The sequence below is a fragment of the Salmo salar genome, unplaced genomic scaffold (assembly GCF_905237065.1).
Source record: "Salmo salar unplaced genomic scaffold, Ssal_v3.1, whole genome shotgun sequence".
Lineage (NCBI taxonomy): Eukaryota > Metazoa > Chordata > Actinopteri > Salmoniformes > Salmonidae > Salmo > Salmo salar.
The window spans coordinates 209,463-237,325 of NW_025548647.1; the positions used below are offsets into that span (position 1 = coordinate 209,463).

General features: G+C 41.4%; 1 protein-coding gene across 4 annotated transcripts in view; it reads right to left on the reverse strand.

Annotated features, from left to right (window-relative positions):
• Nucleotides 1-3,114: 3,114 nt before the first annotated feature.
• Nucleotides 3,115-27,863, reverse strand: part of LOC106601628 (sialoadhesin) — a 63,329-nt gene continuing 38,580 nt past the window's right edge. For 2 of the 4 annotated variants that reach the window (XM_045712625.1, XM_045712623.1), the window contains 12 exons: nt 12,348-12,680; nt 10,452-10,694; nt 9,301-9,402; nt 8,992-9,210; nt 8,547-8,879; nt 8,198-8,452; nt 7,470-7,733; nt 7,098-7,361; nt 6,777-6,867; nt 6,558-6,612; nt 6,242-6,462; nt 3,115-4,677 (listed from right to left, as the gene is read on the reverse strand). In XM_045712625.1, coding sequence (XP_045568581.1) covers nt 4,596-4,677; nt 6,242-6,462; nt 6,558-6,612; nt 6,777-6,867; nt 7,098-7,361; nt 7,470-7,733; nt 8,198-8,452; nt 8,547-8,879; nt 8,992-9,210; nt 9,301-9,402; nt 10,452-10,694; nt 12,348-12,680 — 2,462 coding nt within the window. In that variant the 3' untranslated portion in view covers nt 3,115-4,595. The remainder of the gene's footprint in view (nt 4,678-6,241; nt 6,463-6,557; nt 6,613-6,776; nt 6,868-7,097; nt 7,362-7,469; nt 7,734-8,197; nt 8,453-8,546; nt 8,880-8,991; nt 9,211-9,300; nt 9,403-10,451; nt 10,695-12,347; nt 12,681-27,863) is intronic. The other 2 variants (XM_045712624.1, XM_045712627.1) reach the window with 2 other exon arrangements.

Sequence of the window (27,863 nt, forward strand, 5' to 3'; positions counted from 1 at the left end):
TCCTTTTTCTCTCTATTCTGGACGTCACAGACGACCAATCCTCATAGCTTTTAGCCGTACCCTCATACTCATCCTTCTCTGTTCCTCTGGTGATGTAGAGGTGAATCCAGGCCCTGCAGTGCCTAGCTCCACTCTTACTCCCCAGGCGCTCTCTTTTGATGACTTCTGTAACCGTAATAGCCTTGGTTTCATATTAACATTAGAAGCCTCCTCCCTAATTTTGTTTTATTCACTGCTTTAGCACACTCTGCCAACCCGGATGTCCTAGCCGTGTCTGAATCCTGGCTTAGGAAGTCCACCAAAAACTCTGAAATCTTCATCCCTAACTACAACGTTTTCAGACAAGATAGAACGGCCAAAGGGGGTGGTGTTGCAATCTACTGCAGAGATAGCCTGCAGAGTTCTGTCCTGCTATCCATGTCTGTACCTGAACAATTTGAACTTCTACTATTAAAAATCCATCTCTCTAAAAACAAGTCTCTCACCGTTGCCGCCTGCTATAGACCACCCTCAGCCCCTAGCTGTGCTCTGGACACCATATGTGAACTGATTGCCCCCCATCTATCTTCAGAGCTCGTGCTACTAGGTGACCTAAACTGGGGCATGCTTAACCTGTTAGGGCTAGGGGGCAGTATTGACACGGCCGGATAAAAAACGTACCTGATTTAATCTGGTTACTACTCCTGCCCAGTAACTAGAATATTTATATAATTATTGGCTTTGGATAGAAAACACCCTAAAGTTTCTAAAACTGTTTGAATGGTGTCTGTGAGTATAACAGAACTCATATGGCAGGCAAAAACCTGAGAAGATTCCAAACAGGAAGCGCCCTCTCTGACAAGTTGTTGTTCATCTTGGCTCTTTTTATTGAAGACTGAGGATCTTTGCCGTAACGTGACATTTCCTACGGCTCCCATAGGCTCTCAGAACCTGGGAAAAAGCTGAATGATATCGAGGCAGCCTCTGGCTGAAACACATTATCGCGTTTGGATAGTGGCTGGTCAGAGTACTCTGAGACTCACGCTCGTGCACGAGGGCACGAGATGTATTTATTTTCTCTCTCTTTGTACGTATATAGGCTTTCCCGGTCAGAATAGTATCGCTTTTTTATGAGAAAAATTGCATAAAAATTGATTTTAAACAGCGGTTGACATGCTTCGAAGTACGGTAATGGAATATTTAGCATTTCTTTGTCACGAAATGCGCCATGCTCGCCACCCTTATTTACCCTTTCGGATAGTGTCTTGAACGCACGAACAAAACGCCGCTGTTTGGATATAACAATTGATTATTTGGGACCAAACCAACATTTGTTATTGAAGTAGCAGTCCTGGGAGTGCATTCTGATGAAGAACACCAAAGGTAATCAAACTTTTTTAATAGTAAATCGGAGTTTGGTGAAGGCTAAACTTGCTGGGTGTCTAAATAGCTAGCCCTGTGATGCCGGGCTATCTACTGAGAATATTGCAAAATGTGCTTTCACCGAAAAGCTATTTTAAAATCGGACATATCGAGTGCATAGAGGAGTTCTGTATCTATAATTCTTAAAATAATTGTTATGTTTTTTGTGAATGTTTATCGTGAGTAATTTAGTAAATTCACCGGCAGTGTTCGGTGGGAATGCTAGTCACATGCTAATGTAAAAAGCTGGTTTTTGATATAAATATGAACTTGATTGAACAAAACATGCATGTATTGTATAACATAATGTCCTAGGGTTGACATCTGATGAAGATCATCAAAGGTTAGTGCTGCATTTAGCTGTGGTTTGGGTTTATGTGACATTATATGCTAGCTTGAAAAATGGGTGTCTGATTATTTCTGGCTGGGTACTCTGCTGACATAATCTAATGTTTTGCTTTCGCTGTAAATCCTTTTTGAAATCGGACAGTGTGGTTAGATAAAGGAGTGTCTTGTCTTTTTAAAATGGTGTAAAATAGTCATATGTTTGAAAAATGGAAGTTTTCGGATTTTCGAGGACTTTGTATTTCGCGCCACGCCCATCATTGGATATTGGAGCAGGTGTTCCACTAGCGGAACGTCTAGATGAAAGAGGTTAACAACCCTCCAGATGAGCTTCAATGCCATACAACTTTCCTTCCGTGGCCTCCAACTGCTCCTAAATACAAGTAAAACTAAATGCATGCTCTTCAACCGATCGCTGCCTGCACCTGCCCGCCTGTCCAGCATCACTTCTCTGGATGGTTCTGACTGACAAGCTGGATGCAGTCTATCACAGTGCCATCCATTTTGTCACCAAAGCCCCATATACTACCCACCACTGCGACCTGTACGCTCTTGTTGGCTGGCCTTCGCTTCATAATCATCGCCAAACACACTGGCTCCAGGTCATCTACAAGACCCTGCTAGGTAAAGTCCCCCTTATCTCCGCTCACTGGTCACCATAGCAGCACCCACCTGTAGCACGCGCTCCAGCAGATATATCTCTCTGGTCACCCCCAAAGCCAATTCCTCCTTTGGCCGTCTCTCCTTCCAGTTCTCTGCGGCCAATGACTGGAATGAACTACAAAATTCTCTGAAACTGGAAACACTTATCTCCCTCACTAGCTTTAAGCACCAGCTGTCAGAGCAGCTCACAGATCACTGCACCTGTACATAGCCCATCTATAATTTAGCCCAAACAACTACCTCTTCCCCTACTGTATTTATTTATTTTATTTATTTTGCTCCTTTGCACCCCATTATTTCTATTTCTACTTTGCACTTTCTTCTATGACAAATCTACCATTCCAGTGTTTTACTTGCTATATTGTATTTACTCTGCCATCATGGCCTTTCTTGCCTTTACCTCCCTTATCTCACCTCATTTGCTCACATTGTATATAGTCTTATTTTCTACTGTATTATTGATTGTATGTTGTTTTACTCCATGTGTAACTCTGTTGTTGTATGTTATCGAACTGCTTTGCTTTATCTTGGCCAGGTCGCAATTGTAAATGAGAACTTGTTCTCAACTTGCCTACCTGGCTAAATAAAGGTGAAATAAAATAAATAAACATTTGTAGTTACTGTATGTACTGTACAGTAGAAGAGGTGTGATTTTGAAAGCTTTCCATTTTGTCTCCATTGAAGATACTGTAATAACAAGGTGAAAACAATGACGATTAAGTTTATTCTGATAAAAAGTCACACTTCACACAGTAGCTTACAAAAAAAATACATTTGATTAAAGCGATAAGAAACCTTGCGTCAAGCAGAACTCTTTCCTGGACATAAAATATTTTAAAAATATACCAAACTTCTACTATGTGTATCATCTAACAGTAACATATGAAGTAATACAATATAATAGAAACAGAGAATTACTTTATTGTTCTTAGCCTTCATACAGCATATAGTCTCACAAGTCTGATGATTGTTTCAGAAATATAACATAAAAACATATATAGAATATATAAAATATAACTCGACCTTGAGGTTGCCTACTTCAGAAATACACAATTTTGGGAAAAAGATATTGGAAATGTTTACAATTTTACAAAAAAAATGTATTTTAATGTTAAGGTCCTTTCTTATTCATCATAGTTTAAAAGCCAAAACTGACCCTAGATCAGAACTCCTACTCTAAGTGTGAATAGAGTAGTCCTGTGTGGCCCAGTTTGTACAGCATGGTGCATGGGTTCGATTCCTGCTGGGACTACACATACAAGAAATGTATTCATACTTTCATGACTGTAATGACTGAGTGAATTTGGATAAAAGTGTCTGCTAGATTGAAAATATTATTATAAGCTGGGTGGTTTGGGTCCTGGATGCTGATTGGCTGAAACAGCATTTCAGAAGTGTATACTGTATATCAGACAATATACCACGGGTATGATGTAAAAATACTTGTTTACTGTTCTATTTATGTTGGTAACCAGTTTAAAAAAGAAATAAGGCACCTCGGGGTTTGTTGTATATGGCCAGTATACCACGGCACATTCACTTTGTGTCAAGAACAGCCCTTAGCCGTGGTACAGTATATTGTCCATACACCACAAACCCCTGAAGTTTGTTATTGCTATAATAAATGTAAGCAATAAGGCCAGAGGAGGCGTGGTATATGGCCAATATAGCACGGCTAAGGGCTGTTCTTATGCAAAACGCAACACTGAGTACTTGGATACAGCCCTTAGCCGTGGTATATTGGCCACATACCACAAACCCCCGATGTGCCTCATTGGTACTATAAACTGGTGACCAATGTAATTAGACCAGTAAATAGTAATTTTATGTCATACCCATGGTATATATGGTATGATATACCACACCTTTCAGCAAATCAGCATTCAGGGCTCGAACCTACTGGTTTATATTGGCCAATTTTCCACACCCCCTCAAGCCTTACATCACTTAGTTTGAATACAAGGTTCCAGATATACAAGGTCTTTGTCAAATTGTTGTGTTCAGGTCTTCTTGGTTCTGGGTTTGTTGTGTTCAGGTCTTCTTGGTTCTGGGTTTGTTGTGTTCAGGTCTTCTTGGTTCTGGGTTTGTTGTGTTCAGGTCTTCTTGGTTCTGGGTTTGTTGTGTTCAGGTCTTCTTGGTTCTGGGTTTGTTGTGTTCAGGTCTTCTTGGTTCTGGGTTTGTTGCGTTCAGGTCTTCTTGTTTCTGGGTTTGTTGACTGTACTGTAGAGAACAGAGGGGTCCACCTCAGCTGCTTGTGCTGCTGTGGGTCTGAGGAGAGAGAAACAGAAATGAAACAAAGCTTGAATCCCAAATGGCACCCTATACCCTTTATAGTGCACTGCGTTTGACCAGGGCCTATAGGTCTCGGTCAAAAGTAGTTCCCTAAATAGGGAATAGGGTGCCATTTGGAACTCATTTCACTCCCTCATTATAGTCATATCACAGTAATTGTCTTGAGATGTCCATTGTTGGGTTAGTAGATTAAGGAAATGACATCACTAGTGGTCACTAGGGTTCAACTGTTTTGCATATTGATGACATCTCCTACAATAAGCAGCAGCATATGAATGACATTAGTGCAGAATATGGTCACCGGGTGGCTGCAGTGAGGCGGTTACATTTCACAACAGCTTATTGCACATCCTCATCCTGTTTCTGTTGTTGAGGCATGAATGACCTTTGATGACATCATCATTGTCTACTCCTCCAATGAGCACATGGCCGTAACTATGTCTAATTTTTAAATAATAATAATAGCCTAAGACAAATACTGTACACAATAAAGAAAATGAATTACGCATCAACATCTAAATATTGCTCCCTGCGTTGTTCAAAGCTTCTATTCTTGATCTGACTAATCACTAATCACCTCTTTGCGAACGGTTGGAATCATTAACTGTGGTTTGTTCGTTATGTTTGCCTGCTTCCCCCAGATCTGCCTCCCTGATTTGCCTTTTTAGCAGCATATTCACCATTCTCTCAAACGGCTAATTCCCCTTCTCGGCACAGGCCGAGGGTGACATGAAACAAACTACCCCAGCTCACAGGTTGCTCTGCTAACAGTGTGTTTGCGAGATGCCAGACAAAAGGCAATTTGTTAAACCGTCCTGCGACTCCTGCCGTGTCTACAGACATCCCCCAAAAAATCACTCTCGGAGAATGAGTGCACAACTGGTTAACAGTCTCTTATAGATAACGTTACATACTGTATGTCAGTCATTCAGGTTGAGGGGATAGCTGCAGCAGAGACTTCTATTGCAGTAACATTGAAGCTTTCTGGGTAATATTACTTAGCCAGCTAGAAGGATGAAGTAAGATGCTAACGTTAAACGGAGCCTACCTCAGCAGGAGTAAACCATACCCTACTAAGTCCTTTACAGAGAGTAGGCTACTGAGACAGACAGTGATGTGGCGATCAGTGTTGAGGCTGAGGCAGGCTGCAATGCAGGTGTAAGTAGAGGAGACAGAGAGGAAGCGAGCAGAGAGATGTTTTTAAAGTTGTTCCCAAACTTGGGGTCAGGCCCCCATGTGGGTTCCCCTGAGAAAATCTGTACTAATCTAATCAAACAATTCAGGAACATAAAAAGAAGATATATTTCAATATGAACATCTCAACAGCACCTATCTTCCATATAATCCTACATTAAAATGCTAAAAACATGCAAACAATACAGTTCTAAAAATGTCACACTTTTTTGTTTTGTCGCTGATTACTGTGTTTGGTTGTAATCAAGCAAACTTCTCCTTTAATACTGTGTGTCCACAATGTGTTCACAATGTGTTCACAATGTGTTCACAATTGATTGTTGTTGTAATGGCAGAATATGCTCACTGGGTGGCAGCACTGAGGTGGTTGAATTTCACAGCAGCGTATTGGACATCTTCGTCTTGTTTCTGGACAGTGGAGTACAGAGGCACTTCCTGGTTTTTGGAGCGAGAGAAGTGGACGCTGGCGTAGTGAACATCATCCTGGTCGTCTGTGGCTGCTGTCTGTGCTGCAGTAGGGGTCATGGCCATGCTTGAGATGTTGTCATATACTGGACTAGAGTCTCCCTGATGGAGAGAGAGGACAGACAACATGAGGAGTGGAAATGTTCCACAAAGAATACACATTAATCACAGTCATCTTCTGATTCCAACAGACTCACCTGTCCATCATCTGCTGTGTCTCTTGTGTCAGAGGGGGATGTGGAGGCCTTCTTCCTGTTTTACACATGAATGAATGTATGAAGAAAAAAATCGATCAATGAAGTTATTTTTATTTATTTTTATTTAACATTTATTTAACAAGGCAAGTCAGTTAAGAACAAATTCTTATTTACAATGACTAAAGTGAAATTATGTACAAAATATGCATTCTCACTCACCTGAACCACATAAAGACAGAGAGACAGAGGATGAGAACCAGAACAACCACTATGATTCCTACAGCTGCAGTCATAACTGAGGTCTGTTTCCCTATAATATAATATGGATGATATGAATACACAGCATGTTCTTGTATTCTAAAAACTAACATAATACAGAATATCAACACAATACATGTTAATACTTTGGGATCTTATAATACTTGTGATATCATAAGCCAACACATAATTATAAACTAAAGTGTAATCAGTCAAAACACAATGATTAACATTAGATTGAAACATGTAGTTTTGTATTGAAGTATTGAGATTAAACTTTACCTGCTACAATGATCATCAGAGATGTAGAGTTCATAGATCCTCTTCCATTCTGGGCCTCACAGTAATATTCTCCTCTGTCCTCAGAGATGATGTTAGTGATGATGTAACTCTGTCCTGATGCTTTTGGTGAGGTTACGTTCTTCTTGTACCAGGTGTATTTGTCCACAGGTGGGTTGGCATCACTGCTGCAGGTCAGAGTCACTGAACTGCCCTCCACTATTTCACCAGAGGGACTGACTGACACTGAGGTGTTCTTTGGGCCATCTGGTGGACAATATGTAACAACAGTGTTTAAAATAGTGTTTTACCTGTAATTGAAACATGAATTTAAATGTGATCCTCTGATTAAAAGATGAGGTTAGGTGAACTAACACTGAACGTCCACAGGCAGAGAAGAAGAGATGAGACGTCCATATTTATTCTCAGCCTCACAGTAGTATTCTCCTCTGTCCTCAGAGCTGATGGTGGTGAAATTGTATGTCTTTTCAGATCCTGTCAGTGAAGCTCCATTCTTCTTGTACCAGGTGTATTTGTCCACAGGTGGGTTGGCATCACTGCTGCAGGTCAGAGTCACTGAACTGCCCTCCACTATTTCACCAGAGGGACTGACTGACACTGAGGTGTTCTTTGGACCAACTGGTGTTGAAGATGACAGAACAAATAACAACTCATATAACATGTAAGATACCAAGAGATTATGTAAATTAGTATATTACACTGACATGTAGAACCATGTATTAGAGAGATGATGTAAATTAGTATAGATTAGTATATTACACTGACATGTAGAACCATGTATTAGAGAGATGATGTAAATTAGTATAGATTAGTATATTACACTGACATGTAGAACCATGTATTAGAGAGATGATGTAAATTAGTATAGATTAGTATATTACACTGACATGTAGAACCATATATTAGAGAGATGATATAAATTAGTATAGATTAGTATATTACACTGACATGTAGAACCATGTATTAGAGAGATGATGTAAATTAGTATAGATTAGTATATTACACTGACATGTAGAACCATGTATTACAGAGATGATATCAATGACTTTCACTGTAGATATATCAACACCCCATGCACTCACATCTGACAGTGAGAGTCTCTTCTGGAGAGAGGATTCTCTCAAAGCCTTCTACAGCACAGGAGTAGTTCCCTGTATCCTCACTGCTGACTGGGTCTAGGATCAGACTGTTATAACTGGTGATTGGTTTGGTCAGACGTTGTCCGTTCTTGTACCAGATGTAGGTGGGGTTGAGACTGACTGGACATTTGGTTCTACATCTCAGTGTGACTCTCTCCCCCTCAGACACAGACGTAGGATGCATCTCCAACAGGATATCTAAGAGGAAACATCAGTCATATTTGACTCCAGACAGGCTTGTCATGTGATTAGACTTGTCCTATTACAGTACTAACTGTAGGTGGAGTATTACCTGTGACAGTCAACATCACACCAGGAAGACCAGAAAATCTCCCATCATGTGTTGTTAGTAATCTGAATTTGTATTCAGCCGAGTCCTTCTCTGTCAGGTCTGTTATTGTCATGGTGTGGTGGTTCTCTGTGTTTCTATTGTACTCCACACGACCTGCATACTCTGGATATGAACTGAAATCCACAGGGTGTTTCTGTGTAAACCAGAATGAACCTTGTTCTATATAACTAGTGGGATGAGTGTAAGAACAGGATATGTTCACTGTTGACCCCTTCAAGACACAGATTCTCCTCTTGGTGTAAGTCACCCTCCAGCAGTTGTCACCCTGAGCACCTGAAAATACATGAAATAGTTTTTTTCACACATACCTTGAAGTTAGAAAATTGCCTTACTTTGTTAAACAGAAAGGTTAGCTACAAATTATCCCAATAGAATCCAGACTCACACACTGCAGGAGAGTGGAGTTCCTCATGGCCTTTAACAGCACAGGAGTAACTCTCTGTTTCAGAACTCCAGACAGAGTATTGTTGGGAAGTGGGCCAAGCAAGAGACTGTCCATTCCTGTACCAGATGTAGGTGGGGTTAACAGTCAGAGAACAGGTGGTGCTACAGGTCAGTGTCCTCTTCCCTGCCTCTGTGTCAGGACTCACCTTCACCTGCAGGTCTGAATGAGAGCATATAAAAACACACTTTCTGGTTTCCTTCTGTAGTTGACAATATTACTCAACATGACTTAAAGATAACCCAGTCTAACCTGTGGGATATATGGTAGTGCAAGGCAGGTCCACTGATGGTATCAAGGAACAGATAATTCTACTGGTGTAGGTCACACTCAAGCAGCTAAGAGAAGAAGTATCTGGAACAAATGATGAAGCACATGATGATGGTGATGGTGATGATGTTGATGGTGGTGATGATAATGATGATGGTGATGATGATGGTGAAGATGGTGATGATGATGGTGAAGATGGTGGTGATGATGGTGGTGATGATGATGGTGATGATGATGATGGTGATGATGATGGTGAAGATGGTGATGATGATGGTGATGATGGTGGTGATGATGATGGTGATGATGATGATGATGGTGATGATGATGGTGATGATGATGATAATGTTGATGGTGAAGATGGTGATGATGATGATAATGTTGATGGTGATGATGATGATGATGATGATGATGATGATGATGATGGTGATGATGATGGTGAAGATGGTGATGATGATGATGGTGAAGGTGATGATGATGATGGTGATGATGGTGAGAATGATGGTGATGATGGTGAGGATGGTGGTGATGATGGTGGTGAAGATGGTGATGATGATGATAATGTTGATGATGATGATGGTGATGATGATGGTGAAGATAGTAATGAAGATGGTGATGATGAAGATAATGTTGATGGTGATGATGGTGATGATGGTGATGATGATGGTGATGATGGTGATGATGGTGAAGATGGTGATGATGATGAAGATGGTGATGATGATGGTGAAGATGTTGATGATGGTGATGATGATGGTGATGATGGTAGTGATGGTGATGGTGATGATGGTGATGATGATGATAATGTTGATGGTGATGATGGTGATGATGGTGATGGTGATGGTGATGATGGTGATAATGATGGTGATGATGGTGATGATGATGATAATGATGGTGATGATGATGGTGAAGATGGTGACGAAGATGGTGATGATGATGATAATGTTGATGGTGATGATGATGGTGAAGATGGTGATGATATTAGCTTATTTGTATGATTCTTAGCTAATCTTCAGTACTAACATGTTATATGGTAATGAGCTATAGTTACTTAGAAATCAGTAATCTGAATTGACTGAAAATATCAAGTCTGTTTACAATAAGAGAGGAAAACTCTGGAGGTAAATCACAACACTCACCCACTGTGACTTTGGAAGAGCTGAGTTTCTCATGGCCTCTTAAGGTACAGGAGTAGCTGTCAGAACCTCCTCTACTGACTGAGTATTGATACTGGGGAGAGGAGTCAGAAAATAGGTATTCTCCATTCTTGTACCAGATGTAGGTGGGGTTGGGGATTTCAGTCAGAGTACAGGTGGTGCTACAGGTCAGTTTCACCCATGATCCTTCTGTCACTGTGTCAGGAATCACCTTCACCTGCAGGTCTGAATGAAGAGAGAATAACAACATAAAAGAACAACCCTCATTATTTCCACCTACTACTACTAGAGATAAAGTAGTTACAGCATGTCATAATGTTATGTAAGTGTAGTATTACCAGTATATCATAATGTTCTGTAAGTGTAGTATTACCAGTATATCATAATGTTCTGTAAGTGTAGTATTACCAGTATATCATAATGTTCTGTAAGTGTAGTATTACCAGTATATCATAATGTTCTGTAAGTGTAGTATTACCAGCATATCATAATGTTCTGTAAGTGTAGTATTACCAGCATATCATAATGTTATGTAAGTGTGGTATTACCAGTATATCATAATGTTCTGTAAGTGTAGTATTACCAGTATATCATAATGTTCTGTAAGTGTAGTATTACCAGTATATCATAATGTTCTGTAAGTGCGGTATTACCAGTATATCATAATGTTCTGTAAGTGCAGTATTACCAGTATATCATAATGTTATGTAAGTGTAGTATTACCAGTATATCATAATGTTCTGTAAGTGTAGTATTACCAGTATATCATAATGTTCTGTAAGTGTAATATTACCAGTATATCATAATGTTCTGTAAGTGTAGTATTACCAGTATATCATAATGTTCTGTAAGTGCGGTATTACCAGTATATCATAATGTTCTGTAAGTGTGGTATTACCAGTATATCATAATGTTCTGTAAGTGTAGTATTACCAGTATATCATAATGTTCTGTAAGTGTAGTATTACCAGTATATCATAATGTTCTGTAAGTATAGTATTACCAGTATATCATAATGTTCTGTAAGTGCAGTATTACCAGTATATCATAATGTTCTGTAAGTGCGGTATTACCAGTATATCATAATGTTCTGTAAGTGTAGTATTACCAGTATATCATGATGTTCTGTAAGTGTAATATTACCAGTATATCATAATGTTCTGTAAGTGTAGTATTACTAGTATATCATAATGTTCTGTAAGTGTAGTATTACCAGTATATCATAGTGTTCTGTAAGGGTAGTATTACAAGTATATCCTAATGTTCTGTAAGTGTAGTATTACCTGTATATCATAATGTTCTGTAAGTGTAGTATTACCAGTATATCATCAAGTTCTGTAAGTGTAGTATTACCAGTATATCATAATGTTCTGTAAGTGTAGTATTACCAGTATATCATAATGTTCTGTAAGTATAGTATTACAAGTATATCATAATGTTCTGTAAGTGTAGTATTACCAGTATATCATAATGTTCTGTAAGTATAGTATTACCAGAACATCATAATGTTCTGTAAGTGTAGTATTACCAGTATATCAAAATGTTATGTACGTCTAGTATTACCAGTATATCAAAATGTTATGTACGTGTAGTATTACCTGTATATCATAATGTTCTGTAAGTGTAGTATTACCACTATATCAAAATGTTATGTACGTGTAGTATTACCTGTATATCAAAATGTTATGTACGTGTATTATTACCTGTATATCAAAATGTTCTGTAAGTGTAGTATTACCAGTATATCAAAATGTTATGTACGTGTAGTATTACCAGTATATCAAAATGTTATGTACGTGTAGTATTACCAGTATATCATAATGTTATGTACGTGTAGTATTACCAGTATATCATAATGTTATGTAAGTGTAGTATTACCTGTGACAGTCAGAGTTGTTCCTGGGAAACTATGACCCCATTCAAAGTTGTCTGTTTTAAAAGTGAAGCGATACTCAGCTGAGTCCTCCTCTCTCAGGTCTGTGATTCTCAGGATGGAGGGACCTCTGTATGTTCCAGTGTACTTCACACGACCTGTATACCCTGGGTCTCTGGTTAGGTCTTCAGGGGTCGACTTATCACTTCTAAACCAGAATGTTGATGTGGTGGAATAATAACCAACATAAGTACAGGATATTTCCACTGTTGACCCCTTCAAGACACAGATTCTCCTCTTGGTGTAAGTTACTCTGTTGCAGATCTGACCCTGAACACCTGAAACACAGTGACATAACAAGAGGACAACTGGATTATATTCTCAGTTCTTTCTAGAAATGCTAACAGTTCTAATATTACATAGTGAAACCAACACACACAGAGGTTGTACGGTACTGTTAATTAAAGAAACACTCACACACTGCAGGAGAGTGGAGATCCTCATGGCCTTTTACAGTACAGGAGTAGCTGTCTACATAGTTACTGGAGACTGGGTCTTTGTACTGGGGGGAGGTGCTCTCATCTAGATGTTGTCTGTTCTTGTACCAGATGTAGGTGGGGTTGTCAGTCAGAGTACAGGTGGTGCTACAGGTCAGTGTGTTGTCATACATCCTCTCCACCTTTAGATCTGAAGGGCGAGGTTATGAAACAATAATGGAGGAAGTCTGTCAGTCACCACCATTTCACTGTTCTCATAGAACATGTAATAAATAACTTGAGTTGTACTATACTATTTATAAAGTACCTGTGAGACTGAGAATGAATCCGTATGAGCCATATTTCCATTCTGAATACTGGGTTGTTTTATATCTGAAGTAATATGTTGTTACGTCACTCTGTCTCAGGTCTGTGATTCTCAGGATGCAGTCTTTCTCTGTAGTTCCACGGTACTCCACACGACCTTTATAATTAGGGTCCCATCTCAGATCATAAGGCTCATGATTCAACCGTTTGTTATACCAGACTATGACTTTGGTCCAAATGGGATTTGTTACAGGACAGCGCAAGTCCACTGATGACCCCTTTAAGGCACAGACACTCCTCACAGTATTTTGTCCCAGAACACCTGAAAAACAATGAAACACCTGAAACACCTGAACACAGTGACATGTCACAGGACTCAACCATAAAAGAACATGTGTAGCATACTGTAGGACCCATCTACTCTAATGTACATTCCCTTATATCATTCTAGTATTCACTTCAATATACATCATGGAAGTAAACAGTACTGGTTGCCAGGGTTGGGGTCAATCCCATTTAAATTCCAGTCAATTCAGAGAGTAAAACAAATTCCAATTCCACATTTTCTAAATGTTCCTAATTGAAAAGCATTGAAAATAATTGGAATTGGAATTTCAGTCTACTTCCTGAATTGAGTGGAATTGACTCCAACCCTGCTGGTGTTTGACAACATTCTTATTCTGCTGCTGCTGCTGATGTGCAGAAGTGTGAATGGAAACCAGAGATAAGCATCACTCAATGAGGTGTGAAATATAACTATTCAAGTGAAGTGGAGACTCCTAACAGAACACACCAGAATAACATTACAATTGTTATGCTTTTAGAAATGTCTTTAGATTGATATACAGAGCAACTAAAACATTATGAATAAGACCATACCTGCTACAGACCAGAGAAAGAACACCAACACACTTCCTGTTGTTCTCAAGGCCATTGTTGCATCTCCCACCCTGCAGTCTTAGAAACATAAACAACAACTCACTCTATAGCTGGTGAATAACTCCACCTGATACATTGAAGTAGAAACTGTAAATGGGGTACAGGGCCTCATTACTGAAAATGAACCAGGCTCATATTGTGTTGTGTTGTATTGTGCTATTGTCACGATTCCCACCGACGGTGGCGTCCCCTCCTGCTCGGGTGGCGCTCGGCGGTCGTCGTCACCGGCCTATTAGCTGCCACTGATTCCCTTTTTTGGTTTTCCCTTCCTTTTGGTTTCGTGCACCTGTGTTTAGTTTGGTTAATTCGCGGGGCTATTTATGTTAGCTGGTCCGCTTCCGTGTTGTGCGGGATGTTCGTGTCGGCGCTATTTTACGCCGTGTGTATTTTCTCCCCTGTGTGTGGGAGTATTTTGTTTAATGAGTGAGTGTACATTAAATACGCCACTACCCTGTGCTCGCTGCTTCCTGTGCCTCATTCCTTCACCACGACTGCCAATCCGTTACAGCTATATAGTTGTCTATGTGAATACTGTCTGTCTGTAAGTCTATTGCACTATGTATGTATTGTGTGATGTGTTGCATGTCTCTCTACGTCTGTCTGTTTAAGATGACATGATGCAAAAACAATTTCCTAATGTATACAATAGTCATCATCATCAACAACAACAACAATCACTTATTGAAAAGATCTGTAGTACTGTAAACACATATTTATACATTGATTGTTCTGAAGCTGTTTTATTCTCAGAACCCCAAATATAGGAGGATAAATGTTCAATCCTCTACGGTCCGTCAAGCTGTACAGCAGCCTAAAGACTGACCACCAGGTTCAATGATAACTCCTATCCCCAAGCTGTGAGGCTAAACAGCAATGACTTACACACACACACACACACACACACACACACACACACACACACACACACACACACACACACACACACACACACACACACACACACACACACACACACACACACACACACACACACACACACACACACACACACACACACAGAGGCTGTCCAAGCTCCATGAGGGGCTGGTATTTAAGCAGCTTCTCTGTAAAGACCTGCTCCATGTAGCCTTTAAATGAGCAGCCCACTTCCAAAATGAGCACCCCTCCCCCCAACAACAACAATATATGCCGTATTTGGCTCACAGAAGAACACATCATCATCAACATCAAACCAGCTTCCCCTTACACAAGAACGTTTATGCATGTGTGCTGTTGGTGAGACTACTTGTCTCACCTCGCTGGCTAACATGTCAAAAAGGTGGTCATGTCTAGCAATGTACAAATCCCCCGCACACACACACACACACACACACACACACACACACGCACATGCACACTGCACTGTTCCAATGTTTGTTTGCATGACTTTTTTACCCTGGTTAATCATCTCATCCCTATGTAGATCAACACTCCTACACTGAGACACTTTATGAATACTGACCCTGATGTAACAACCAAAACACAGCTCAAAACATAACAAGAAGTAAAATGATACATTACCCTCAAGTATATGAATTATGACTAATAACAAGTAACTAAAAACTATATTTCAAGACATTGTCAAGAGTACTTACAGACTGAAGGGGAGAGGTCTTGTACAGTGAGTCAACTGACTGGTAGTGAGTGGGAACTGCTAGTAAGTGTCAGTTCTGTGGTTGATACATATTTAAAGTAGTCAGGACACGAGTAGATGATTGGATAAAGTAATCCTTCTAACCCCCCCCCCAGCCCAAAAAAGATATAGATGTACTATTGTAAAGTGGTTGTTCCACTGGATATCATAAGGTGAATGCACCAATTTGTAAGTCGCTCTGGATAAGAGCGTCTGCTAAATGACGTAAATGTTTAAAAAATGAAAATATAGAACTGTCATCTCCTTCCTCTTTAAGACATTAACATGCATGACGATCAGAACAACATGTCAGAAAAGGGAGGTTACTGTATTAGAGTGGGCCCTACATTTCTATAATGGACAAAATGTCCCCCATATCCACTTTTATTGAAATACAGCACCATGTTAACAATATGTTGACTATTCTATATGGAATGTTTATAATATCTTAGAATGTGTTGCCTTGTCCCTCTGAGTTCTACATGGAACAGGTCAAAGTGTCATTTACATTTGGTCAGTTCCATGATGTCATTTATTCTATTCTACAAACACATTCAATTTACACTCCTCATCAGCTGCATCAAAGTGGTACTGAAGGTTCCAGTGTTCTAGACCGGAGCTCTCCCTACTGGCATCTCAACATTACTGCACCATCCTAATAATAATGTCCTCAATAATATTGGGCTAATAACAACATTACAAACTGACAATACATCAGATAGAATGGTGAAACACAACACTGGCTACTACTTGACAAAGTCACATTTAATCACACAAACACTGATGTCTGTAGTATTACAACATGCCACTATCATATTATGTTACACTGTTGACCCTTGTGTACAGTTCTGGTAGTAGCATTAGTTAGCAGAGGAATCAGTATCATCATCACCATAGCCTGCTGTATTGTCTGCTGCTGTCCATATACTGTATAGTCTAATGTAGCCTGTTATCCATATATAGTCTAATGTAGCCTGTTATCCATATATAGTCTAATGTAGCCTGTTATCCATATATAGTCTAATGTAGCCTGTTATCCATATATAGTCTAATGTAGCCTGTTATCTATATATAGTCTAATGTAGCCTGTTATCCATATATAGTCTAATGTAGCCTGTTATCCATATATAGTCTAATGTAGCCTGTTATCCATATATAGTTTAATGTAGCCTGTTATCAATATATAGTCTAATGTAGCCTGTTATCTATATATAGTCTAATGTAGCCTGTTATCCATATATAGTCTAATGTAGCCTGTTATCTATATATAGTCGAATGTAACCTGTTATCCATATATAGTCTAATGTAGTCTGTTATCCATATATAGTTGAATGTAACCTGTTATCCATATATAGTCTAATGTAGCCTGTTATCCATATATAGTCTAATGTAGCCTGTTATCCATATATAGTCTAATGTAGCCTGTTATCCATATATAGACTAATGTAGCCTGTTGTCCATATATAGTCTAATGTAACCTGTTATCCATATATAGTCTAATGTAACCTGTTATCCATATATAGTTTAATGTAACCTGTTATCCATACATAGTCTAATGTAGCCTGTTATCTATACATATTCTAATGTAGCCTGTTATCCATATATAGTTTAATGTTGTGTCGAATTCCTACACAGAGCCTTCACCGTGCGCTGCCACTTTAAGAGCACATTGGCAGTCAGGAAGGAGGAAATAAAGTTATTCCTGCTCTCTGTGTGGAGCTGTCAGTTGGTGCACAGTGTGTGCTGCTCTGTAGAAGTCTTGTTTATTTTCAGCGTGCTTAGTTGTAAAGTGTTAAGTTGATCGCCGGTGTTACCTCTCTAGGTCGTGGTTTTAAAATACTTGTTTTTCCAGACGTTGAAGTTAGGTTCACTTTAGGTTCTGAATGAAAGATGAAAAGACATGATTTATAGACGTCTTTGTTTGGGCCAAATGAAAGCTGGTCCAGACCAGGCAAAATCTCAACCAAACACAGACGTATATGATTGGTTCAGATTTGGTCCGGACCAGACCAAAAACCAACGTCCGTGAATGTGGAAATCAGGGCCGGTCCGGAATGCACCAAAAAAACATCCAGTCCAGACAGGACCAAAAAAAGACATCCAAAAGGTGTCAGTGTTGGACGGTGCTTACTGAGGTATAGCCTACAGTGTTGTCTGAAATAGAATTTTAGGAATGCCCATCTATGTTGTAGGTCTACCATTTGTAAAACACCAAAAAAGACTGCCAGTTCGGACATGACCAAAGATGTCCAAAAGATGCCGGGCACAATTGAATTTTATGAATGCCCATCCATTTGGTATGTCCACCGTTTATAAAACAGGCCGTTGCATCAAGTTAATTAGTCCTGATTCCTGTGACTAATCAATTTGGCTAATTAAGCTCTGAAAATCAGCTACCCAACTTTATCAGGAGGAGTTATCCTGAGCCTATTTGCAATGTGTTTACACAGCAACAAATGCAGAAATATTTAATTTTCGCTATGATCAGCTTAGTAAAAAATTGAAGGATACAAACTTAAAACCACTGATCATGACAATTTAGCCCATGGATGAACCTCCTGGACAGCAGTGACTAGCCTGGTTGTCCTTACCATATTGTCTATTTTACTTTGACCTGTCCTGTTTTTAGAATATGTGGTTTGTTAAGTGTCAGCACATTTTTAAAGTGACTGGGCGCCATTTAGGTAAGCCTATTTGATCGGAGAAACCTGATATAAAAAGTTTCCCGAAAAGGCCACATACTCTTTCTTTCTTTTTTTACAGAATGTTGGTGGAGCTCAGCAGTGATGCGTCTCTCCAACAGCACCCTGGAGAGGAGCGCTGGGAACGGACAAGATACATATTTTGCATCCCTGCCATTGACAAAGTGGTTACTGCTTATCACAGGGTGGAATCAGTGCTCACCTAAAAACCACACTGGTTGAGAGAAATTGTCATTGTTTTTAGGCAGAATTATGTGAGGTTTTCTGTGTTGTTAGAGGTGGGTCTTGGTCAGTTTAGCTCAGAAAATGCTGCCCTCGTCAATCTGCCGACATAGGCCTAATCCTATGCAGGCCGGCCTTGTGTTTCATGTTAATACTACTGCTAAACAAAACCAGCCATCACTGTGTCTCATGTTAATACTACTCCTATACACAACTCACCATCACTGTCTCATGTTAATACTACTGCTAAACACAACCCACCATCACTGTCTCATGTTAACACTACTCCTAAACACAACCCATCATCACTGTGTCTCATGTTAATACTACTGCTAAACACAACCCACCATCACTGTCTCATGTTAATACTACTCCTAAACACAACCCACATCACTGTGTCTCATGTTAATTCTACTCCTAAACACAACCCACCTTCACTGTCTCATGTTAATACTACTCCTAAACACAACCCACCATCACTGTCTCATGTTAATACTACTCCTAAACACAACCCACCATCACTGTGTCTCATGTTAATACTACTCCTAAACACAACCCACCATCACTGTCTCATGTTAATACTACTCCTAAACACAACCCACCATCACTGTGTCTCATGTTAATACTACTCCTAAACACAACCCACCATCACTGTGTCTCATGTTAATACTACTCCTAAACACAACCCACCATCACTGTTTCATGTTAATACTACTCCTAAACACAACCCACCATCACTGTGTCTCATGTTAATACTACTCCTAAACACAACCCACCATCACTGTGTCTCATGTTAATACTACTCCTAAACACAACCCACCATCACTGTGTCTCATGTTAATACTACTCCTAAACACAACCCACCATCACTGTCTCATGTTAATACTACTCCTAAACACAACCCACCATCACTGTGTCTCATGTTAATACTACTCCTAAACACAACCCACCATCACTGTCTCATGTTAATACTACTCCTAAACACAACCCACCATCACTGTGTCTCATGTTAATACTACTCCTAAACACAACCCACCATCACTGATTCTCATGTTAATACATACAATATAGCTCAGTATTTGTCAAGGGTGCAATTCATTCTGGTCATGACTATATATCCAACAATCAGATTAATATATAAAAATACATTGACACTCACACAGAAACAGACACATAACACACACACACACACACAAACACACAGTTATACTTGACCCTGTTATACTTTGACAGTGAACATTGAATTGAGATCCGTCCATTACAGCATACTCTACTGATCACGTATTAAACATTTTTATTTATTTTATTTATTTATTTCACCTTTATTTAACCAGGTAGGCAAGTTGAGAACAAGTTCTCATTTACAATTGCGACCTGGCCAAGATAAAGCAAAGCAGTTCGACAACATACAAAAACACAGAGTTACACATGGAGTAAAACAACATACAATCAATGATGCAGTAGAATAAAAAAATAAAAAAATAAGACTATATACAATGTGAGCAAATGATGTGAGATAAGGGAGGTAAAGGCAAAAAAATGCCATGGTGGCAAAGTAAATAAAGTATAGCAAGAAAAACACTGGAATGTTAGATTTGTAGTTTGAAGAAAGTTCAGAGATAAAATATAAATAATATGGTGCAAAGGAGCAAAATAAATAAAATAAATAAATACAGTAGGGGAAGAGGTAGTAGTTTGGGCTAAATTATAGATGGGCTATGTACAGGTGCAGTGATCTGTGAGCTGCTCTGACAGCTGGTGCTTAAAGCTAGTGAGGGAGATAAGTGTTTCCAGTTTCAGAGATTTTTGTAGTTCATTCCAGTCATTGGCAGCAGAGAACTGGAAGGAGAGACGACCAAAGGAGGAGTTGGCTTTAGGGGTGACCAGAGAGATATACCTGCTGGAGCGCGTGCTACAGGTGGGTGCTGCTATGGTGACCAGTGAGCGGAGATAAGGGGGACTTTACCTAGCAGGGTCTTGTAGATGACCTGGAGCCAATGTGTTTGGCGACGATTATGAAGCGAAGGCCAGCCAACGAGAGCGTACAGGTCGCAGTGGTGGGTAGTATATGGGGCTTTGGTGACAAAACGGATGGCACTGTGATAGACTGCATCCAGCTTGTTGAGTAGGGTATTGGAAGCTATTTTGTAAATGACATCGCCGAAGTCGAGGATTGGTAGGATGGTCAGTTTTACGAGGGTATGTTTGGCAGCATGAGTGAAGGATGCTTTGTTGCGAAATAGGAAGCCAATTCGAGATTTCACTTTGGATTGGAGATGATTGATGTGAGTCTGGAAGGAGAGTTTACAGTCTAACCAGACACCTAGGTATTTGTAGTTGTCCACAAATTCTAAGTTAGAACCGTCCAGAGCATGCATTTAGTTTTACTTGTGTTTAGGAGCAGTTGGAGACCACGGAAGGAGAGTTGAATGGCATTGAAGCTCGTCTGGAGGGTTGTTAACACAGTGTCCAAAGAAGGGCCAGAAGTGTACAGAATGGTGTCGTCTGTGTAGAGGTGGATCAGAGATTCACCAGCAGCAAGAGCGACATCATTTATGTATACAGAGAAAAGAGTTGGCCCAAGAATTGAACCCTGTGGTACCCCCATAGAGACTGCCAGAGGTCCAGACAGTAGGCCCTCCGATTTGACACACTGAACTCTGTCAGAGAAGTAGTTGGTGAACCAGGCGACGCAATCGTTTGAGAAACCAAGGCTACTGAGTCTGCCGATGAGGATGTGGTGATTAACAGAGTCAAAAGCTTTGGCCAGGTCAATGAATACGGCAGCACAGTATTGTTTCTTATCGATGGCGGTTACGATGTCGTTTAGGACCTTGAGCGTGGCTGAGGTGCACCCATGACCAGCTCTGAAATCAGATTGCATAGCGGAGAGGGTGCGGTGGGATTCGAAATGGTCGGTAATCTGTTTGTTGACTTGGCTTTCGAAGACCTTAGAAAGGCAGCGTAGGATGGATATAGGTCTGTAGCAATTTGGGTCAAGAGTGTCACCTCCTTTGAAGAAGGGGATGACAGCAGCTGCTTTCCAATCTATGGGAATCTCAGACGACACGAAAGAGAGGTTGAACAGGCTAGTAATAGGGGTTGCAATAATTTCGGCAGATAATTTTAGAAAGAAAGGGTCCAGATTGTCAAGCCCAGCTGATTTGTAGGGGTCCAGATTTTGCAGCTCTTTCAGAACATCAGCTGAATGGATTTGGGAGAAGGAGAAATGGGGAGGCTTGGGCGAGTAGCTGTGGGGGGTGCAGTGCTGTTGAATGCAGTAGGGGTAGTTAGGTGGAAAGCATGGCCAGCCGTAGAAAAATGCTTATTGAAATTCTCAATTATAGTGGGCTTATCGGTGGTGACAGAGTTTCCTATCCTCAGTGCAGTGGGCAGTTGGGAGGAGGTGTTCTTATTCTCCATGGACTTTACAATGTCCCAGAACTTTTTAGAGTTGGAGTTGCACGAAGCGAATTTCTGTTTGAAAAAGCTAGCCTTGGCGTTTCTAACTGCCTGTGTGTATTGGTTTCTAACTTCCCTAAAAAGTTGCATATCGCGGGGCAGTTCGATGCTAATGCAGAACGCCACAGGATATTTTTGTGTTGGTTAAGGGCAGTCAGGTCTGGGGAGAACCAAGGGCTATATCTGTTCCTGGTTCTAAATTTCTTGAAAGGGGCATGCTTATTTAAGATGGAGAGGAAGGCATTTTAAAAAAAATAACCAGGCATCCTCTACTGACGGGATGAGGTCAATATCCTTCCAGGATACCAGGGCCAGGTCGAATAGAAAGGCTTGCTCGTTGAAATGTTTCAGGGAGCGTTTGACAGTGATGAGTGGAGGTCGTTTGACCGCTGACCCATTACGGGTGCAGGCAATGAGGCAGTGATCGCTGAGATCTTGGTTGAAAACAGCAGAGGTGTATTTAGAGGGCACGTTGGTTAGGATGATATCTATGAGGGTGCCAGTGTTTGCGGCTTTGGGGTTGTACCTGGTGGGTTCATTAATAATTTGTGTGAGATTGAGGGCATCAAGCTTGGATTGTAGGATGGCTGGGGTGTTAAGCATGTCCCAGTTTAGGTCACCTAGTAGCACGAGCTCTGAAGATAGATGGGGGGCAATCAGTTCACATATGGTGTCCAGAGCACAACTAGGGGCCGAGGGGGGTCTATAGCAGGCGGCAACGGTGAGAGACTTGTTTTTGGAGAGGTGGATTTTTAAAAGTAGAAGTTCAAATTGTTTGGGTACAGACCTGGATAGCAGGACAGAACTCTGCAGGCTATCTCTGCAGTAGATTGCAACACCGCCCCCTTTGGTCATTCTATCTTGTCTGAAAACGTTGTAGTTAGGGATGAAGATTTCAGAGTTTTTGGTGGACTTCCTAAGCCAAGATTCAGGCACAGCTAGGACATCCGGGTTGGCAGAGTGTGCTAAAGCAGTGAATAAAACAAACTTAGGGAGGAGGCTTCTAATGTTAACATGCATGAAACCAAGGTTATTACGGTTACAGAAGTCATCAAAGAGAGCGCCTGGGGAGTAGGAGTGGAGCCAGGCACTGCAGGGCCTGGATTCACCTCTACATCCCCAGAGGAGCAGAGAAGAATAAGTATGAGGGTACGGCTAAAAGCTATAAGAATTGGTCGTCTGTGACGTCCAGAATAGAGAGAAAAAGGAGCAGGTTTCTGGGGGCGATAAAATAGCTTCAAGGTATAATGTACAGACAAAGGTATGGTGGGATGTGAGTACAGAGGAGGTAAACCTAGGCATTTAGTGATTATGAGAGAGATATTGTCTCTAGAAACATCATTGAAACCAGAAGATGTCATAGCATGTGTGGGTGGAGGAACTGAGAGGTTGGATAAGGTATAATGAGCAGGGCTAGAGGCTCTACAGTGAAATAAGCCAATAAACACTAACCAGAACAGCAATGGAGAAGGCATATTGACATTAAGGAGAGGCATGCTTAGCCGAGTAATCAAAGGGTCCAGTGAGATTCAGACAGCTAGCCGGGCCATAGGTAGCAAGCTGGTGGAAGATGGGAGGGAGGTCTGTTTTTAGCCACCTCGTGCGTTTCCGTCTGTGGGTTAGTGGGGTTCCGTGTGGAAGGGGGGACCAGTCCAAGTTGGCAAAATAGTTAGTTATAGTGGCCCAAGAAAAGTGTCCGATAGACCTATTCAGATCGCAGCCGAAAAGACAGCTAACGATTAGCGGGCCGCAGATGGGCGATCAGGTTACGTCGCGACGGAGGGGCCAGTTGGATAACTCCCTCGGGCAGATAACGTCGGTGGTCCAGTCGTGAAGACCCGATGGGGCTCCGCAAACATGCAATTGATTAAACTGAAATAAACTAAACACATGAAACCACAGTCCAGGATCAGTATTCACAAAGTGTATCAGAGTAGGAGAGCTGATCTGGGATCAGTTTAGCCTTTTAGATCATAATGATATGGACCGCCTGAGACACTTTATGAATACAGGCCCTGATGTAACAACCAAAACACAGTTCAATATAAACCAACAAGTACAAAGATACAGGAAGTCATGTGATGTATGGCTAAAAACATCAAAACAAAACTATATTCCAAGATATCATCAAGTGTACTTACAGAGTTAAGTGAAGGGGAGAAGTCTTGAACAGTTAGTCAACGTACTGTCAATGGTTGGAAACATGAAGTAGTCTACTGTAAGTATTAGTAGAAGCAGGCGTAGCCTGTGTGAGTTCTGTGGTTGACACATTTTAAAGTAGCCTAGTCAGGGCATTAACATGCAGCAACAGCATGTCACATAAGGGATGTTACTGTATCTAAATAGAAAATGGTCTAAAGTCAGCATACTGTAGTTGTATTTCTTTTTTTGAGGAGTGGGCCTATATGTTTTACAAGAGACAAAATGTGACCCATTCCATCACTCTTCATCAGCTGGTACTGAAGGTTCCAGAACAGATGAAAGGGGAGTATCTTTGGTACCAGTGTTCTAGACTAGAGCTCTCCCTACTGGCATCTCAACATTACTGCAGCTTCCAGGCTTCACTTGTCCCTACTTGTCCGTTGAAAATATACAAAATAGAAGGTAGAAAATGGCATAAATATAGAATAAAACAGTCACGCACGTAAAAATACTGTGTTATTGGGACTTATGTTGAACTGGCGTTTGAATTGAGTGAATTAGTGAGCTCAGCTAGCTTGTTAGCTACATGAAGCTGCTGTTATTCAGTGATAAACAAGCATTTTTGTGCATCACACAGCTACTCTGAATGGAGTGGATTGTGAACAATACGATGCACTGCTGCTGAAATTACAGCAAGACCGCATCATTAGCTAGTGAGCTAGCTAGTTAGCTAACATTTAGCTATCAACATTAGCTAGGTAGAAACAACAGACAACAGTGAGCTGTCATTATGCCAAGGCCAAGGCAAGCTGCTCTGAATTTCCAGTGTGCTTGTGTGAAAGAGGTGTCTTCAGCTCACTGATCTTCAGAACAATGGACTCAAAGTGAACCCTGACATGCATATAACTAAGTCTGTTATAAGTCTGTCTGTCTGTCTGCTACCCTATGCTTTGACCTCTTTCTGCCTCTCTCTCCAGATGAAATCTTGCGACTTGTGACGGCCGGCCGCCCAACAACCTGCCGGCTTGAACCTATCCCCTCCTCTCTTCTCCAGACCATTTCCGGAGACCTTCTCCCCTACCTCACCTCGCTCATCAACTCATCCTTGACCGCTGGCTACGTCCCTTCCATCTTCAAGAGAGCGAGAGTTGCACCCCTTCTCAAAAAACCTACACTCGATCCCTCTGATGTCAACAACTACAGACCAGTATCCCTTCTTTCTTTTCTCTCCAAAACTCTTGAGCGTGCCGTCCTTGGCCAGCTCTCTTGCTATTTCTCTCAGAATGACCTTCTTGATCCAAATCAGTCAGGTTTCAAGACTGGTCATTCAACTGAGACTGCTCTTCTCTGTGTCACGGAGGCTCTCCGCACTGCTAAAGCTAACTCTCTCTCCTCTGCTCTCATCCTTCTAGACCTATCTGCTGCCTTTGATTCTGTGAACCATCAGATCCTCCTCTCCACCCACTCCGAGTTGGGCATCTCCGGCGCGGCTCACTCTTGGATTGCGTCCTACCTGTCAGGTCGCTCCTACCAGGTGGCGTGGCGAGAATCCGTCTCCGCACCACGTGCTCTCACCACTGGTGTCCCCAGGGCTCAGTTCTAGGCCCTCTCCTATTCTCGCTATACACCAAGTCACTTGGCTCTGTCATATCCTCACATGGTCTCTCCTATAATTGCTACACAGACGACACACAATTAATTTTCTCCTTTCCCCCTTCTAATAACCAGCTGGCGAATCGCATCTCTGCATATCTGGCAGACATATCAGTGTGGATTACGGATCACCAGCTCAAGCTGAACCTCGGCAAGACGGAGCTGCTCTACCTCCCGGGGAAGGACTGCCCGTTCCATGATCTCGCCATCACGGTTGACAACTCCATTGTGTCCTCCTCCCAGAGTGCTAAGAGCCTTGGCGTGACCCTGGACAACACCCTGTCATTCTCCGCTAATATCAAGGCAGTGACCCAATCCTGTAGGTTCATGCTCTACAACATTCGCGGAGTACGACCCTGCCTTACACAGGATGCGGCGCAGGTCCTAATCCAGGCACTTGTCATCTCCCGTCTGGATTACTGCAACTCGCTGCTGGCGGGGCTCCCTGCCTGTGCCATTAAACCCCTACAACTCATCCAGAACGCCGCTGCCCGTCTGGTGTTCAACCTTCCGAAGTTCTCTCACGTCACCCCGCTCCTCCGCTTTCAGTTGAAGCTCGCGTCTGCTACAAGACCATGGTGCTTGCCTACGGAGCTGTGAGGGGAACCGCATCTCCGTACCTTCAGGCTCTGATCAGTCCCTACACCCAAAGAAGGGCACTGCGTTCATCCATCTCTGGCCTGCTCACCTCCCTACCTCTGCGGAAGCACAGTTCCCTCTCAGCCCAGTCAAAACTGTTCGCTGCTCTGGCACCCCAATGGTGGAACAAGCTCCCTCACGACTCCAGGACAGCGGAGTCAATCACCACCTTCCGGAGACACCTGAAACCCCAACTCTTTAAGGAATACCTGGGATAGGATAAAGTAATCCTTCTAACCCCCCCAAAAAAAGATATAGATGTACAATTGTAAAGTGGTTGTTCCTCTGGATATCATAAGGTGAATGCACCAATTTGTAAGTCGCTCTGGATAAGAGCGTCTGCTAAATGACGTAAATGTAAATGTCTGGGATTATTGTGTCCCATTGTGTCTGCATGATGCGTGTTTCTTTTAAATGACAATGAATAATCTTTCATGTAATTGGTTATTGCTGATTCATTATTGTTATTTTATTGTCAGATTTTTTTGTAGCATTTTTAATAAAATCAACTGCATTGTTAGTTAAGGGCTTGTCATTAACCATTTTACAGTAAGGTCTACAGCTGTTGTATTTGGCGCATGTAACTAATACAAGTTGATTTGATTTGTGTGTTTAGGTGCTGGACATTGCTCCCTCTGACACTGGGATTCTGAACCTCTACATGTCTAAAACACATGATAACAACAGATGTCAGCCTCCTTAGTGTTTACAACATGGTCATCATAGAGGAGGCTCCCTGGGCAAAGATCCCATCAAGGTTCTAATGATGACATCATCTCCATTATCTGACATCAATGATGACATCATCTCCATCATCTGACATCAATGATGACATGTTTCACAGCTCATGCCGAGGGAGAGGGGGAAGGAAATCAGAGGTGCACTCTTCTTCACTTTGATTTACACTTCACACACTCATTCTATATGTCTAGTGTTCTGTCCCCCCCATCCACCATCCCCCCCAAACCTCCTGTTCCCTTTTAAAGTTGGGACACGGTCCCTCATCCTCTTCCTTAATCTTCATCATTCTCCTCCCTCTCTAGTATCCAGTCACTGTGTGGTGGTCAGGGTTGTCATGGTGGTCAGCGTTGCCATGGATTCCTGTCTCTTCCTCTCTAGTCAGGCTTGTGTTTGAAGCGACATTTGTCACCATAGAAACAGCCGGTGGTCCTCCAGAAGAAACACTCGTCACCGTTGATGGGAGCCATCCTCCTGGTCCTGGGAGAGAGAGACAAACAGTATCAAAACACAAACACCTGCACCTGTGCTCCTGCTTCCTCCTTCCATCACTTTGTACATTTCAAAAGTTTATGAGTTGATTGATAA